This window comes from Suncus etruscus, chromosome 6 (genome assembly GCF_024139225.1).
Source record: "Suncus etruscus isolate mSunEtr1 chromosome 6, mSunEtr1.pri.cur, whole genome shotgun sequence".
NCBI lineage: Eukaryota > Metazoa > Chordata > Mammalia > Eulipotyphla > Soricidae > Suncus > Suncus etruscus.
Window position 1 is genome coordinate 5,157,588 of NC_064853.1, and position 15,055 is coordinate 5,172,642.

Sequence of the window (15,055 nt, forward strand, 5' to 3'; positions counted from 1 at the left end):
CACCTCCCGTGAAGGGAAGAGTCCCCACATTTCTTTCACTCAAGGGAGGATGGAGGGTGGGGGGTAATTACATTCACTGCAGGATTTCATGGTTAATATGTAAAAGGATGAAAAAAAAAAAGGCAAAAATTCCAAGTGCTTCAACTAGATAGCACAGTGGGTATGGTGTTTGCTTTGTGTGCAGCCAACCTGGGTTTGATCCTTGGCATCCCATAGGGTTCCCCAGCCCGCCTGCTGGGTGTGCCCCCCACAAAAAATACCCAAAACCAAAATAAACTAAGTGCTTCCGCTCTCAAACCAAGGGTCAGGGGCCGGGCGGTGGCGCTAAAGGTAAGGTGTCTGCCTTGCCAGCACTAGCCTAGGACGGACCGCAGTTCGATCCCCCGGTGTCCCATATGGTCCCCCAAGCCAGGAGCAACTTCTGAGCACATAGCCAGGAGTAACCCCTGAGCATTACCGGGTGTGGCCCAAAAATCAAAAAAAAAAAAAAAAAAAAAAAAACAACCAAGGGTCAGACCACAGGGAAGGTGGCTCAGGGGCAGGACTCCCTGCTGCCAGCACAGGGGCCAGTGCACCAAAGCTCCAAAGATGCTGTAACCTAATGAAGCTGCTCTGAAATAGTTTCTTCTGGATGGTCACTGAGGGTGCAGCAGGGCCTGGCAGGAAGGCCCAAGCCTGGATCTGTTGATCAAACAGATTTCAGCCTCCTGGGAAAAGCCAGACCAATGCACACCACTCCACTTAGTACTGAGGTCAGAGTAGCAGGGCCACAGGACAGAAATGCAAACACTGCAGGTAATAACTTTTCTTTTTTCGCCTGACCTCCCAAGTGGGCCCAGGGATCACTTGTGGCCAGTCACCATCAACCAGGCCCCATGCAGGGGGGTGCAGGGGCGAAGGGGGGGAACTAGCAGGGTCTCCCAGGCAATGCTAGGCTGGTGGGCGAGATGGAGGAGGGGTCAAGAAGCAGTGAAACTGGTCTCTGATGTGCAATACAGAGGACAACAGGGAGTCTGTGTCCCTAGGATCTCACCCCTCTGAGGCTGGGGGGGAGGGGAAGGCTCGTCTCTATAAGAAGAGAGGACCTGGGGCAGAGCGATAGCAAAGCAGTAGAGCTTTTGCCTTGCACATGGCCGACCCAGGACGGATGGTCCATTCCTGAGGCTGCCAGGAGCAATTCCTGAGCACAGAGCCAGGGGTAACCCCTGAGCAAGCTGGGTATGGCCCAAAATCCAAAAATAAATAAATAAATAAAAAGGGAATACCAAGAGAAGTACAGAGGGCCACTGGAGACACACACATGCATGCATATGCCCGTATGCCACAGGGGGCTATAGCACGCGCACGGACAGGCTGGCCCAACTGGGGCGGGACAGGGGCAGCCTCTGCCCCTGCAGGATTGGTTCCTCACCATCCTTGTCCACGGCGAAGGGCACGTCGGGTGTGACGATCTCGTAGCTGCAGATCTGGCTGAACTGCGGCGAGCAGTCGGCGTCCAGGGCCTCCACCCGCAGGATGCGCTCATACTGCCGGCCTTCCACCACTGTGGCCTTGTACGACTTTTCCTTGAACACAGGCCCGAACTCATTCACGTCATTCACCTGGATGTGCACAGCGGCCCTGCAGGGAAGCAGAAAGCGTGAACACCTGATTTCACCCCACGCCAGTAGCAGGGACCGCGCCTAGGGCACCAAAGTGCTCATTATTGCTTTCTCCTTTGCCTAAGGGCATCCGAAGGAGAAGACAGGACTGCAGGCAGAAGGGACGGAAGAGAGAGAAGGGGCCGACCTAGCACCGGTTCGACACATGGTGCCCCTGAGAACTGCTGGGCACAGGCGCTGAACACTGCTGGGAAGTGGCACCCCAAAAACTAAAATGTAAGAATTTGCGTTGACTCTTGCAGGTTCTAGCAAGCAAACCCCCCCACGGAGAGTCTAAAACATGGGCTTGGGTTTCCTTTGGCAGTATGGGTGGGAGCTGATAGAAATAAGCTAGACCAGAGGTGGCAGCACCAGGTTAGAGTGACACAGTGATGAGGCATAGAACCAAGGAGAGCTGGAGAAAGCAGCAAAAAGAGGCTGAAACAGAGACTCAGGATGCGTCTCAGGGTAGAGGCCCAGGGTCCCATCCCTGACTCTGCATATAAAAAGCAAGAAAATGCCCAGGACAGCATGGTCTGGGCAGTCAAGCAGGAACCCAGTGCTGAGACAGAGACCAGGAGTCCCATCGGAGCAACATCCCTGCAGCCTGGACGTGACCGATGGTGGTCCCCCCAATTCGCCACAGAGGCTCCATCAGTGAGTGACAGGGAAGAAGACCCCGTCTCTGGGTGGGGTCCCTGTCCCTCCTGTCCAGAAATAATCCCAGCCTGGGGAGCCAGGATGTGGGATGCTCTTGGCCATGAGACCCAACTCACCTCTACCTCAACCCCACGAAGGAGGTGACACCTCAACACCCCCTTCCTCGGCCAAGCAAGCACCAAGATGCTTGAAGGCCCGAACACTTTGTGGGCACAGGAACTGAGACCACTAAGACTAACTGGCAGGGCCGCAAAGAAGACAGGACCCTGGGGCCAGAGTGGTAGCACAGTGGTAGGGCATTTGCCTTGCACACAGCTGACCCAGGACAGATACGGGTTTGATCCCCAGCATCCCATATGTTGCCCCAAGGCTGCCAGGAGCAATTTCTGAGTGCAGAGCCACGAGTAACCCCTGAGCACTGCCGGGTGGGACCCAAACCCCCCCCCCAAATATCCTTTTCATAACTGTGCCTCAGAAATCAAGTACCTTAGAATTAACTAAAGAAGTGAAAGACCTAAATAAAAGAAACTATAAAACATTACTTCAGGGTCCGGAGTGATAGCACAGTGCTAAGGTGTTTGCCTTGCATGAGGCCAACACAGGACGGAACCTGTTCAAATCCTGGCATCCCATATGGTCCCCCAAGCCTGCCAGCAGTGACTTCTGAGGGGAGAGCTAGGAGTAACTCCTGAGTGCTGCCGGGTGTGACCCCAAAACAAACAAACAAACAAACAAAGACAAAACAGAAGGCAGGACCCTTGGGGGAGAAGGTGCAGCAGGGACAGAGACTGTGACAGAGCCTGAAGCTGGAAACAAAAGATCAAAGCTCTTCCCTTGCCAACACCCTAGCTATCTCTCATCACCTTCTAAAGCCTTCTAGGATCAGCTCTGCTGAGGCCGGCAGGGCTCATTATTCACCCTGGGACAACCCCAAGTCTGCCCCAGGATGTGGCCTCTCAGCTCTCCCCTCTGAGGGAAGCCCAGTTCCCTCTTCAAACCCCCCCCCATCTTGAGAGAAAACTGCGCCGCTTCACTGTCTGTCCCTCCTCAAAGCCTGTCCTTGAAGGACCTGGCAGGGACGGACGGGGCCGAAGGTCAGGCTGATTCTCCTTTTCCCGAAGAAAGCAACTCCATGCTGAGTTCTCAGTGGCGGGATCACGGGTCACATGGTGAAATTCGCTCAGGTGCGACCGATAGGGGCATGTGGGGCTGGTGACAGGCAGGTTGGGCCCCAGACTCGGCCTCCACAGTTCTCACCCACCCAGGCAGGTCCTCATTGGGCCAGAAGAGCTCAATTCCCTCTGCAGGCCTCTCCTCCCCCACACCATGGCGAAAAGGCCAAGAATCTTTATTTTGGGTTTTGGGGCCACACCTGGTGACACTCAGGGGTTTACTCCTGGCTCTGCACTAAGAAATTGCTCCTGGTTTGGGGACCCTATGGGACGCCGAAGGGATTGAACCGCAATCTGTCCTGGGTCAGCTGTGTGCAAGGCAAATGCCCTACCATTGTGCCGTCACTCTGGCCCCTAGAAGGCTAAGGATCTTAACTGCTCTGTCGGCACAAAGGAGGTATATGCGACCCACAAGGGGTGCAGAGAGGGTCCCACCGGCACCCAAAACCCAGTCCTCTTCCTCCACAGTCCCCACAGGCTGGAGCTCGGTTTCCTGGGTGCTGGGCAGGGGAGGCACTGCTGGACCCATTCCCAAGCATTCTCTCTCTCTCACTTACTTATGCGACTTCTTGGCCCCCGTGCCATCGGGGCCCTGGCCACAGTCGTAGGCCTGGAGGGTGAAGGAATAGTCCTTTTGCAGCTCGCAGTCCAGCTTCTCCCGGGAGCGGATCAGGCCCTCTCCCGTGGACTTGTCCACCACCACAGCGTCGAAGGGGACGTTCTGCCCGTGGATTTTAAACCCACAAATCTCACCTGGAGGGGGGGGTGTCAAAGCAGCACCTTTAGAGGGTTTCAGCCCATAGCCCTTGGGCTTAGGCCCTTCTCTGTCCGTTCCCCCCCCCCCTCGCAACGCCTCCCACCCACCCCACCCTTGCCCCCAAAGGAATGACAACAGCAGCCAAGGAGGGGAAAGCGAGGACACTACAGTCCCGGGTAAGTGGGGCTTAGTACAGAGCAGCACGGTCTGGTCTGGAAGGCGGCACTTGGCATCCAATCATGCAGGGGTACAGAGAAAGAAAGGAGAAAGTGGGGGCCAAAGAGAGAAAGAAAGAGGGGCATAGACAGGCATTTCACAGGAGACCTTCAGAGAGGTCTAGGGAAAGTGTCTCATTAGCAAACAGCGGAGGCCAGCCACCAACACACTGTGCCCCAGCTCTTTGGGTTAGACCCGAGAGAGAAGGCTTTAAAATGCACCGACCGGTGTTGAGAAAGAGAGGGAAAGCGTGAGAGTGAGGTTCAGCCCCGTAATCATGAGGCTCTGGGGCGCCCCCCACCCCAATTCACCAGAAACATGTCTTCCTGTGCAATGAGCCTGACTAAAATTAGGGAATCGAAAGAAACCACTAAAAGGAGAAGGTAGAAATACCGACTTCTCAGGCATCCATTTCAACAGCCCTGAGCGCTGCAGCGAGGGCCTGGAGACGGAGTTGGGGGGGATTTGTGGGGTGGCTGTGCAGGCTGCCCACGGTCACAAATGCAGCTGCCCAGAGCTCAGGCCCTAGGGAGGGATGGATCGGGGGCTCCCTGCTGACAGATAAAAAAAAGGAAAGGATTTCCATTCTTGTGCAAGGAATACGGGGTCTCAGCCTTCTGACAGCCACATAAAACTTCACGTAACGATTTCATGTGAAAAAAGGGCTGACCTTTTCCCGACTCAATACCGATCAAGAGACTTTAGGTCCCAGTTTTTCAGTGTATGGTATAATCCATGGGATTCAAATGGATGTCTGATTTCCAGATATTTCTAACCCGGGGTTTGGTTACATACAATTTCCACCCAAATTCTTAAAAAAGGAAAAGGAGACAGGAGAATAAATCAAGGGTAAAAAATAAAAAGCATGACAGCGTTTTCTGTTTAGGGGCTGATTCCCAATTTTATCAACCAAGTTAGTGGGTTAATACGCAAAGGAGGGGAGAGAAAGAACCTTCATCACCTTCTTTGGTGACTGTCACCTCAAAACTCTCTGAAGGGAGAAAAGATAAACCCGTGTCAGTACCGCAGCAGGAGGGAGGCAGCACAGCAGGGTCGAATATGCACACACACGCAAGCACACATCGGCACAAACGAATACACAAACACACTGCCACACAACATATCGCTTTGGTAGTTGTTGGCAGTGCCCACAAATCTGGGCCTTGGTGGCTCAGTCTTGAGAACCGACTTACCACCAATGACAGCAACTCTGAAATCACGAGGAGGACAATGGACCGGAGGCCCCCAGGATTCCCCCTTAGGGCCAAGACTTGAGGTGGGGGACATGGAGTCGATCTAACTATTTTCTGATTTTCCTTTCCAAGGGGACCTCTGAAGACCAGGTTGATTCTGGCAACTTTCACCCCCTCGTTAGACTCACTCAAAGCAAAGGGGTTTGACCCTTCCTGTGTTTCGGGGGGAAACCATGTGCCCAGGGTGTTGTGTGGGGCTAGTGAGACCCCGGGATAAAGGACTGCTGGCCCTGATGCCCCAAGTGCCTCGCAGCTGAATGTGGCTAGACTCTGCCCCATGACAGCAATGCCCTGGAGACTACTCTGTAAGGGTGACAGAAAGTATGACAAGGGCTACAGTATGAGGTGCCAGGGGCTTGAAAGTGGTCTAGGGTCTGGGGGGAGGGCAAAATGGGACACTTGTACTTATGATCAGGACCTTTCATGACAAGACGGTGTCCGAGGAGGGACAGACGTGTTATGTGGTTAGCGGGGCAGGAATTTCAGACCCAGGATATAATATGCAGGTCCTGAGGTGCAGAGCCAGGCCTGGGGAAGAGCCAAGTCCAGAACATGACATTCCCCTGGAGCTGGGGGTCTGCACGGGTATCTGCTGGCATCACTTACACACCCACTCACTGTAGTGCTCCCAATCTGATTCACGTTAAACCACTTCCCTCCCCTGAGCCTCGGTGTCTACACCCGCTGGCCAGATTCCAGACCAGTTACTCTCTCGTTGGGTTCTGACTCCCTGCTGCTGACATATTCCAGTTCCTCTGATTGATAATTTTTCCAGAGATATTTAACACACAGTGACAAAGGGCCAGCAAGATAGTAAGGGGTTAAGGCCCTTGCCTTGTGTGTGTGGGCTGACCCCAGTTCCACAAACGGTTCCCTGAACACCACTAGGAACAAGCACTGAACATAGAGCGAGGAGTAAGCCCTGCGCACTGCAATACAGCGCAAATCCCCTCACCTCCTAACAAAACAAAAAAACACAGTGTGGGTGGCAATGAGACAGTGCAACCATTAGGGAGTCTGCTGTAGACCCCACTGACCCAGGTCTGAACTGCTGGTACAGCATAGGGTCCCCCAAGAATCATCAGAGGCCACTCTTGAGCAGAGTCAGGGGTGTGACCCCAAACCAAAATTCAAAAACAAAACATACAGTGACAATGGCCTCTCACTCGAGGTCAGAGCCAGGCAGCCCAAGAGGAACAAGCCAGGCCTGGCTGCCACAGAGGCCTCAGGCCCAGGCACCCGCAGATTCCTGGGAAGCTCAAGAGAACAGAGTGTGGGCCGGAGAGACAGCATGGAGGTAAGGCATTTGTTTGTCTTGCCGAAGGTCAGTGGTTCGAATCCTGGCATCCCATATGGTCCCCTGTGCCTGCCAGGGGCGATTTCTGAGCATAGAGCCAGGAGTGACCCCTGAGCGTTGACGGGTGTGACCCAAAAACCAAAATAAATTAATTAATTAATTAAAAAGAGAACAGAGTGTGCCCTCGACACTGAGACTTTACTTAGCAGAGAGGAGCAAAAATCCTGACAAATGCTATAGCTGCTAACTCAGTACAGAAGCCTGGAGTGGCAGCCACATGAAGATGCACGCTGGCGTGCGTGGGGGTGTGGGTGCATGCATGGAGTTGCTTTCCACTGAACCACAGACTCGGGCAGCTGAGCTGGAGCTACAGCATGAGGAGGGCATTTGTCTTATACCTGGCCAACCCAGATTGGATGCCCAGCATCCCAGGGGGTCCCCGGAGCCTGCCAGGAGGCATTCCTGACTGCACAGCCGGGAGTAACCACTAAGCATTACTGGGTATGGTCAAAATAAAACAAAAAAAATTTTATTTGTTTTTTTGGTTTTTTGGGCCACACCTGTTGACACTCAGGGGATACTCCTGGCTCAGCGCTCAGAAATCATTCCTGGCTTGGGGGACCATATGAGATGCCGGGGGGGGGGGGGGGTCGAACCGTGGTCCATCCTAGGCTAGCGCTCGCAAGGCAGATGCCTTACCTCTAGTGCCACCACTCCGCCGCCCCCCCAAAATTTTTTTGGTTGGGGTGAGTTTGGGCCACACCTGGTTAATAATCTGAACATCACTCCCAGGACTCCATGGAGGGGTTGTGGAACCCGCTGAGCCCTCCTTCAGTGCCCTGCTGTTCATTGGTCACTGCGTCCCAATCTTGCTGGAAGACGGGACTGCCAGGACAGCACCCTGGGGTGGCCCTGGAGCTAGCACCTCCTGAATGCCATATATCCCCTGGCATCAGTGGCTCCACATCCCCGCCATTCAGAGAGGCAGATTCACGCTCCTTAACCCAATACAACCCGCTCACGGGAAAGCTGATGTCAGCCCAAAGGCCTGGTGGGAGTCAAGCCGGAGACTAAGACTATGTCTCCAGTAGCCAGACACATGTGTCACACAGGCCCCACACAGCACCCCATGAAGCCAGGTGTGCCTCCAGACCCCCAAACAAAATGAAATAAACCAGCAAGACTGGATTGAGTCATCCCCAGGGCCTCCACCCAAAGGGCCATGTGAGGTTCAGAGAACAGGGAAGGATCATCGCAAGGCCCTGAGCTTCCCCTGAGGCTGGTCAGGGAGCCAGAACCCCACAGACACCAGGTCTGAGCCCTGCCACTAAACCCCGTCCAGCCAGGTCTGCTGTGCATCTCTTAAGGGGGTGCCTTCTCTGCAGTAATGGGAAATAGGGGTTTCTAGCTACTCTCCTACTATCCCTGGTAGTTCTCAGAAGAGAAGCAGCAGAGAGGAAATCTGAGCCCAGTGCATCCCGGGCATCCATCTGGCCTTCTGAGCTTCTAGCAAGGCCCTAAAACGAACATTTCTCACCCACGTCTACAAAGGCTGTCAGCATATTTTTTAAAAAGGGAGTTGGCTGGTTTCCTAAAACACTTAGCAGGGTGTAGCTGTAAAGCAACTGCCCTGCACAGGCAAGACCTGTGGACACAGGCATATCCTATTCCCAGCACCTCTCACATGCCCAGACAGGGTGATCCCGGGCACTGCTACCTGAGAGCCTGGTGACATGACGGAAGAGGCCATCTCCTGTCCATCACAACCGAACCACAAGTCAGGCATACAACTAAGTGGCCATCCAGGCTCCGGGGACAAAATGGGAAAAAGGCAGTACAGCCTCAGCCCGTCTCCTCATCGGAAAAGCAAGGGAGTCCAGCCCCTGCCCACTGTGCAGAGAAGGGTATTTGTCACCACCCAGTGCTACTGCCACAGTGCAGCATCCAACACACGGTCACTGCATGAAACAACACAGGGTTGAAATTGGGTTCCAGATCTGAATACTGCTTTTGGACCAAGTTTTTGGTTTAAAAAAATTGGAAAAGGAGGGGCCAGAGAGATAGCACAGTGGTAAGGCATTTGCTTTGCATGCAGAAGGACGGTGGTTCGAATCCTGACATATGGTCCCCTGAGCCTGCCAGAAACGATTTCTGAGCACAGAGCCAGGAGTAACCCCTGAGTGCTGCCGAGTGTGACCCAAAAACAAAACAAAACAAAAATATTGGTAAAGGAGGAGCAGCAGTAGTGATGCAAGCAGTAAGGCATCTGCCTTGCCCGTGCTAGCCTAGGACCGACCTCGGTTCAACTCCCGGCATCCCATATGGTCCCCCAAGCCAGGCGTGGACCAAAAAAACAAAATAAATAAACAAATAAATAAATTGGTAAAGGAGCTACAGAGCTGGTAAGAGGCTTTCAGGGGACCTGGGATGGGTGCCCAGCATGACTCATAGTCTCCTGAGCTAACCAGGAATGATTCCTGAGGCACAGCTGGGTATGGCCCCAAAATTGAAGCTCCAAAGTAGAGCACTTGCATTGTCCATGTGAGGTCCCCACAGAAGTTATGTCAATAAATTCTATGAAAGGGGGACCAGAGCAACAGCACAGCAGGGAGGGTGTTAGCCTTGCACAAGGCCATCCTGGCTGCCATCTCCAGCATCCCAAAGCATCCCCTGAGCTCTACCAGGAGTGATCCCTGAGTGCACAGCCAGGAATCACCCTGAGCATCACCCTGTGTGCCCCCAAAACCAAAGGGGAAAAAAATGTTCTGTGAAAGGGGCCAGAAAGATAGTACAATGGGGGCCCGGAGAGATAGCACAGCGGCGTTTGCCTTGCAAGCAGCCGATCCAGGACCAAAGGTGGTTGGTTCGAATCCCGGTGTCCCATATGGTCCCCCGTGCCTGCCAGGAGCTATTTCTGAGCAGACAGCCAGGAGTAACCCCTGAGCACCGCTGGGTGTGGCCCAAAAACCAAAAAAGAAAAAAAAAAAAGAAAAAAAAAGTGAGTGGGTCGGAGAAATAGCATGGAGGTAGGGCCTTGCATGTAGAAGGACGGTGGTTCAAATCCTGGCATATGGGATGCCTCCCCTGAGCCTGCCAAGAGCGATTTCTGAGCATAGAGCCAGGAGTAACCCCTGAGCACCGCCGGGTGTGACCCAAAAAAACAAAAAACAAAACAAAACAAAACAAAACAAAAAAGATAGTACAATGGGAAGGGGGTGCTGCCTTGTACATGGCCAACCCAGGTTTGATTCTCGGTACCCAAGAGTGCCCCTGATTGAAGAGTAAGACCTGAACATCACTAAATGTGGCCCCAAAACAAACAAAATACCCCACAAAATTAATTAATTCTGTGAGAATGTAGGAGGCTATGAGAACTACTGTAGATGCATGGAAGAAACGCTCCTGACAGAAAGCTAAGTGGAAAGTATTTTTACAGATTCTATAAATATGATAATAATAGCAGCAAATGGTGAATATAGAACTTCACATTTAACAGGGGCTCCTTTAAGCTCTTCACATGTGCAAAAAAATAATCTCATACTCCCAAAGCCTCTGAGGTAAGTGCCGTTACTATCTTTATTTTATAAATGATGGAACTGGGGCACAGAGAGGCTTGGTGACTTGTGCCAGGCCACATAAGACAGTGGCTCTGGGGTCTGTGTCCTGACCTGCCCACTGCTGTCACCTTGGGGCAGAGAAAAGGAGCTGAGGTGGCCCAGACAGCTCCTTGGAAGAGGCGGGCTCCCGTCTGGGGCTCAAGCATCCGCACTCCCCACCTGCAAGTCTGGGTCCACATTAGAACCTGACCCAGCAGTGTTTCTCCTTTGCGACAGCCACATCCACCTGGAGCCACGCCCACACCAAGAGGCCACACTCTCACTGTCGCCATGTGGCCTATTTGACAGCGGGAAGAAGCCAGAGGCACAGGGTTCTGAGGTGGGGAGTGCAGCTGACCAGTCTCTCATAGGGCAGCCACTGTCCAAAGTCAAGTGCTGCTACTGTGTCCAGGTTTCAGACGACCGAGAGAATGGCAGAGAATGTTCCGAATTTAGATGGCTGCAAAATCTTGTGAATATAAAAAGTCAATAAATTGAATGAAGCTTTGAAAAAAGGATGGATTCCGGGCATGGAGCTAGCACAGCAGCCGGGCAGAGACCTCATGCCATCTCCCTGACCTTGAGGTTAGTTTTGGGCTTTCAACATTTTCACACTTGCAAGTGGATACCAGTTCAGGAACCCGCAGAGCTAGAAGGGCCTCTGAACACCAAACATCACATGTGAGGAAAGAATGTACGTATAAACACATGTACCCATACGTGCGCACGCACACACACAGACAGACCTGCTGTCACAGAGGAAACCAACAGTCCCACAGTAAATGCCAACGTGGCTTTAAACCTGGGGTGTCGGGGCCGGGCGGTGGCGCAAGAGGTAAGGTGCCTGCCTTGCCTGCGCTAGCCTTGGACGGACCGCAGTTCGATCCCCCGGCGTCCCATATGGTCCCCCAAGCCAGGAGCAACTTCTGAGCGCATAGCCAGGAGTAACCCCTGAGCGTCAACGGGTGTGGCCCAAAAACCAAAAAAAAAAAAACAAAAAACCTGGGGTGTCAGAATGTCATCTCGGTTAGACTAAGTGGGAGGGATACACCATCTGTGTCCGCACAGGGTGAACTGTGCTGCTCTGGTTGGCCAGCAGGCCTCCCCAAGACAAGTCTTCTGACAAGGGGACACCTTCATCAAATAGGACAGGATGGGAAGGCCCTGTGCTTCCCTCAAACGGACACACCAGCTCAGGGGGGGATCTGCACCCCATCCCCACCTCCCACGCCCCACTGAATCTGCATCTTAGCGGAATCCTGGGATCCTGGGTGCGACTGATCTCAAGGCTGTCTGGTTCCTTCAAGGAACATAACAATGAGAGGCCATCCCTAGCTTTCCATCAGGTAGGGGCCTTTTTAGATTTCCTTGGAAGGGGTGGGTAGTGGGCAGGAACCCCAATAGTTAAAATTTAAAAGGAAAACCCTGTCTGTAGTAAATGCAGATAAGATGGTAAGGGCTGTCTGGCCCCGCCCTGCCCCATAGTCCCTCCCCTTACACGCTAAGCCCCTCACACAGCATCTGTCTCTGACAGGCCATGCCCCTCCTCGCAGGCCACGCCCCCTCCCATACCTCTCCCTTCTAATAGGTCCAACCTTCCCTCAGCCCCTCCCAATCAGCAGATCCCGCCCCTCCCTGACTCCTCCCTCTCGCGGGCCACGCCCCTTCCCGGGCAGCACCTACCCGAGTAGCGCAGGGGCGCGTCCTTGTCCAGGGCAATGAGCGGAGGGTCCAGCAGCACCGCATTGTCGTTCTCGGTGACGATGCCGTGGTAGGTGGGCTCCAGCCACGGCTTGTGCTTGTTCACTGTGAAGACAAACGGGGGAGACAGGTGGTGGGCCCCGGGAAAACTGTGCCGGGGCATGGGATGAGCGTGGCATTGGCTCATCTGCAAGACCACGCGGCCACTGTGGCTGCAAAGACTGGAATCGGGATTCGAAGGTGGCAGCCAGCGACCTCAACGCTATTAGACCTGTGCGTGGCCTAAACTAGAATTTAAAAAAATATATATGCATATAACCACGTAGCAGAGAGCATGTCCACAGAGCAGTGAGAGCAAGTAGGAAGGGAACAGCTTGGGCCTGAGCTACAGTACAGCAGCAGGGAGGCGTTTGCCTTGCATGCAGCCAACCGGGGTTCGATCCCTAGCATCCTATATGGTCCACCTGTAGCCCACCAGGAGTGATGATTCCTGAGCTCAGAGCCAGGAGTAAGCCCTCAAAGAAGAGGGAAAGGGAAAGGAGGGAGAGGTGGGGAGGGGAGGGAGGCAAGGTGTACAAATTATGGGAATATCAGTTTTCCTGCTGGTGCCCTCGGGAGGGACAGGCCAAGTCTCCATCCTGTTCCCCATCCTTCCCACCAAAGCCCAGCAACCACACCCACCTACACCCCACAGCTGCAGCCCAACTTCCAACTAATCTCTGCAGAGACACCAACCAACGAAGTCTCCAGGTACACGGGTTTGGGGGCTGGAAACTCTGGGATCTTCTCAGAGTGGGGTTGGGCAGCCTCCTCCCACCCCGCCCCGTATACCCACATCTTACCACACCACCCCATCAGTTCACAGAACCATCTCTGCAAGTCCTGGGGTTCCTGGACTAACAGCTCCAGATTCCTCAATACTGCTCCCCAGCAGGAGCACAAAAGCCAAGGAAGCTCAATAAACAAAAACAACACAGAAGGCTAAATAGCAACAGTTAGCCAACCCTCACACAATGACTTCATGATGCCACCGTGTAACCATTTTTACAAATTTCCTTTTACTGAAGTACTTTTCAATAATCCCATTATCCATTTAGTTGTAACAAGCACTAAAAAGTAACTTCTTTTATGCCTGCCAATCTTTGGAGAGGTGATAAACTGGGAACAATGACCTATGCAGAGAATGTTACAATGGTGGTTAGTATACTGAATGCCAGTATCTTTTAGGGGGGAAAACTGTATTATGAACAACTTTGTATTATGAACAACTTTGTAAACTGTGGTGCTTAAACAAAGTGATTATACTTTTAAAAAAGAAATTAAATTTTTTTAAAAAATTAATAGTTCAGGAAGCTGAAAGACAACAAAAAGTGACATCCTATAGATACTGTCAAACCCTGTTTGCCCATCCCAAGAAAACGCCAAGAGATGTTATTTTCTCCACTCTCTTCATTACTCCTTATTAAGAGGGGGCACGGGGCCGGAGAGATAGCACAGCGACGTTTGCCTTGCAAGCAGCCAATCCAGGACCTAAGGTGGTTAGTTCAAATCCTGGTGTCCCATATTGTCCCCTGTGCCTGCCAGGAGCTATTTCTGAGCAGACAGCCAGGAGTAACCCCTGAGCACCGCCGGGTGTGGCCCAAAAACCAAAACAAACAAACAAACAAACAAACGAAATAAAAATGAAAGGGGACACAATGAAAGCCAGAGCAGTGGTGCAGCAGTAGGGCGTTTGACTTGCTTGCGGCTGACCTAGGATAGACAGCGGTTGGATTCTCTGGCGTCCCATATGGTCCCCCAATCCAGGAGCAATTTCTGAGTGCAAAGCCAGGACTAAACTGAGTATCACTGGATATGATTCAAAGAAAACAAAAAAGTGGGGGGGTACACTGGTTTACTGTACTGGGGATTCGGTTAACACGCTCCACCACTTGTGCCGCCCTCACCAGATATAATTTCTACATGACAGTGACACACACATTCATCTATTAATATTATGAAATAAAACCCAGTATGACTGGAGCTAAAGATAAAAGCACATACTTTATATTCATGAGACCCAGGCTGATAACCCAGCACCATAATTAAAAAAAAAAAATGTACTGGGGAGGGGGGGCAAAGAGATAGCACAGCGGTCGGGCATTTGTCTTGCAAGCGGCCAACCCAGGACAGTGGTTCGAATCCCAGCATCCCATATGGTCCCCCATGCCTGCCAGGAGCGATTTCTGAGCACAGAGCCATAAGTAACCCCTGAGCGCTACCAGATGTGGCCCAAAAAACAAAAACAAAAGTACTGGGGCCAGAGTGATAGCACAGTGGGTAGTTAGCAAGCTGGCCTTGCACACAGCTGGCCTGAGTTCAACCTTCAGAACCATAGATAGTCCCTGATTACTGCCAGGAGTGAGCTCAGAGCATGGAGCCAGGGGTAAGCCCTGAGCACACACACGCACACAAAATTCCAGGTGCTGGACTAATAGTTCAGCAGGTCGGGGTTTTGCTTGCAACGTGGCTGACGTAGGTTTATTACCTGGGAATGATTCCTGAAAGAGCAAAGTGTAAACCCTGAGCACCGCCAGTTGTGGCCCAAAAGCAAAATAAAAATATCCGAAGAAAACCAGCACTGTGGACAGAAATGTACAGGATGGATGCCAACAGGATTTATGGAAATAACGTAGTACGATAAAACTCTAGATGTGGCTCAGCGGTCCGAGGTTTCAGGTTCAAGGTCCTGAGAAAGCCTGGCTGGCCATGGGACTCGTCAGT

At 52.5% G+C, this 15,055-nt stretch overlaps 1 protein-coding gene across 8 annotated transcripts in view; it reads right to left on the reverse strand.

Moving 5' to 3' along the window:
* CLSTN1 (calsyntenin 1) overlaps positions 1 to 15,055 on the reverse strand; it is an 833,174-nt gene that overhangs the window by 13,597 nt on the left and 804,522 nt on the right. For 6 of the 8 annotated variants that reach the window (XM_049775285.1, XM_049775287.1, XM_049775284.1 and 3 more), the window contains exons 3-6: positions 12,275 to 12,397; positions 5,407 to 5,436; positions 4,030 to 4,225; positions 1,412 to 1,620 (exon numbers count right to left, since the gene is read on the reverse strand). In XM_049775285.1, the coding sequence (XP_049631242.1) occupies positions 1,412 to 1,620; positions 4,030 to 4,225; positions 5,407 to 5,436; positions 12,275 to 12,397 (558 nt within the window). The remainder of the gene's footprint in view (positions 1 to 1,411; positions 1,621 to 4,029; positions 4,226 to 5,406; positions 5,437 to 12,274; positions 12,398 to 15,055) is intronic. The other 2 variants (XM_049775291.1, XM_049775289.1) reach the window with 1 other exon arrangement.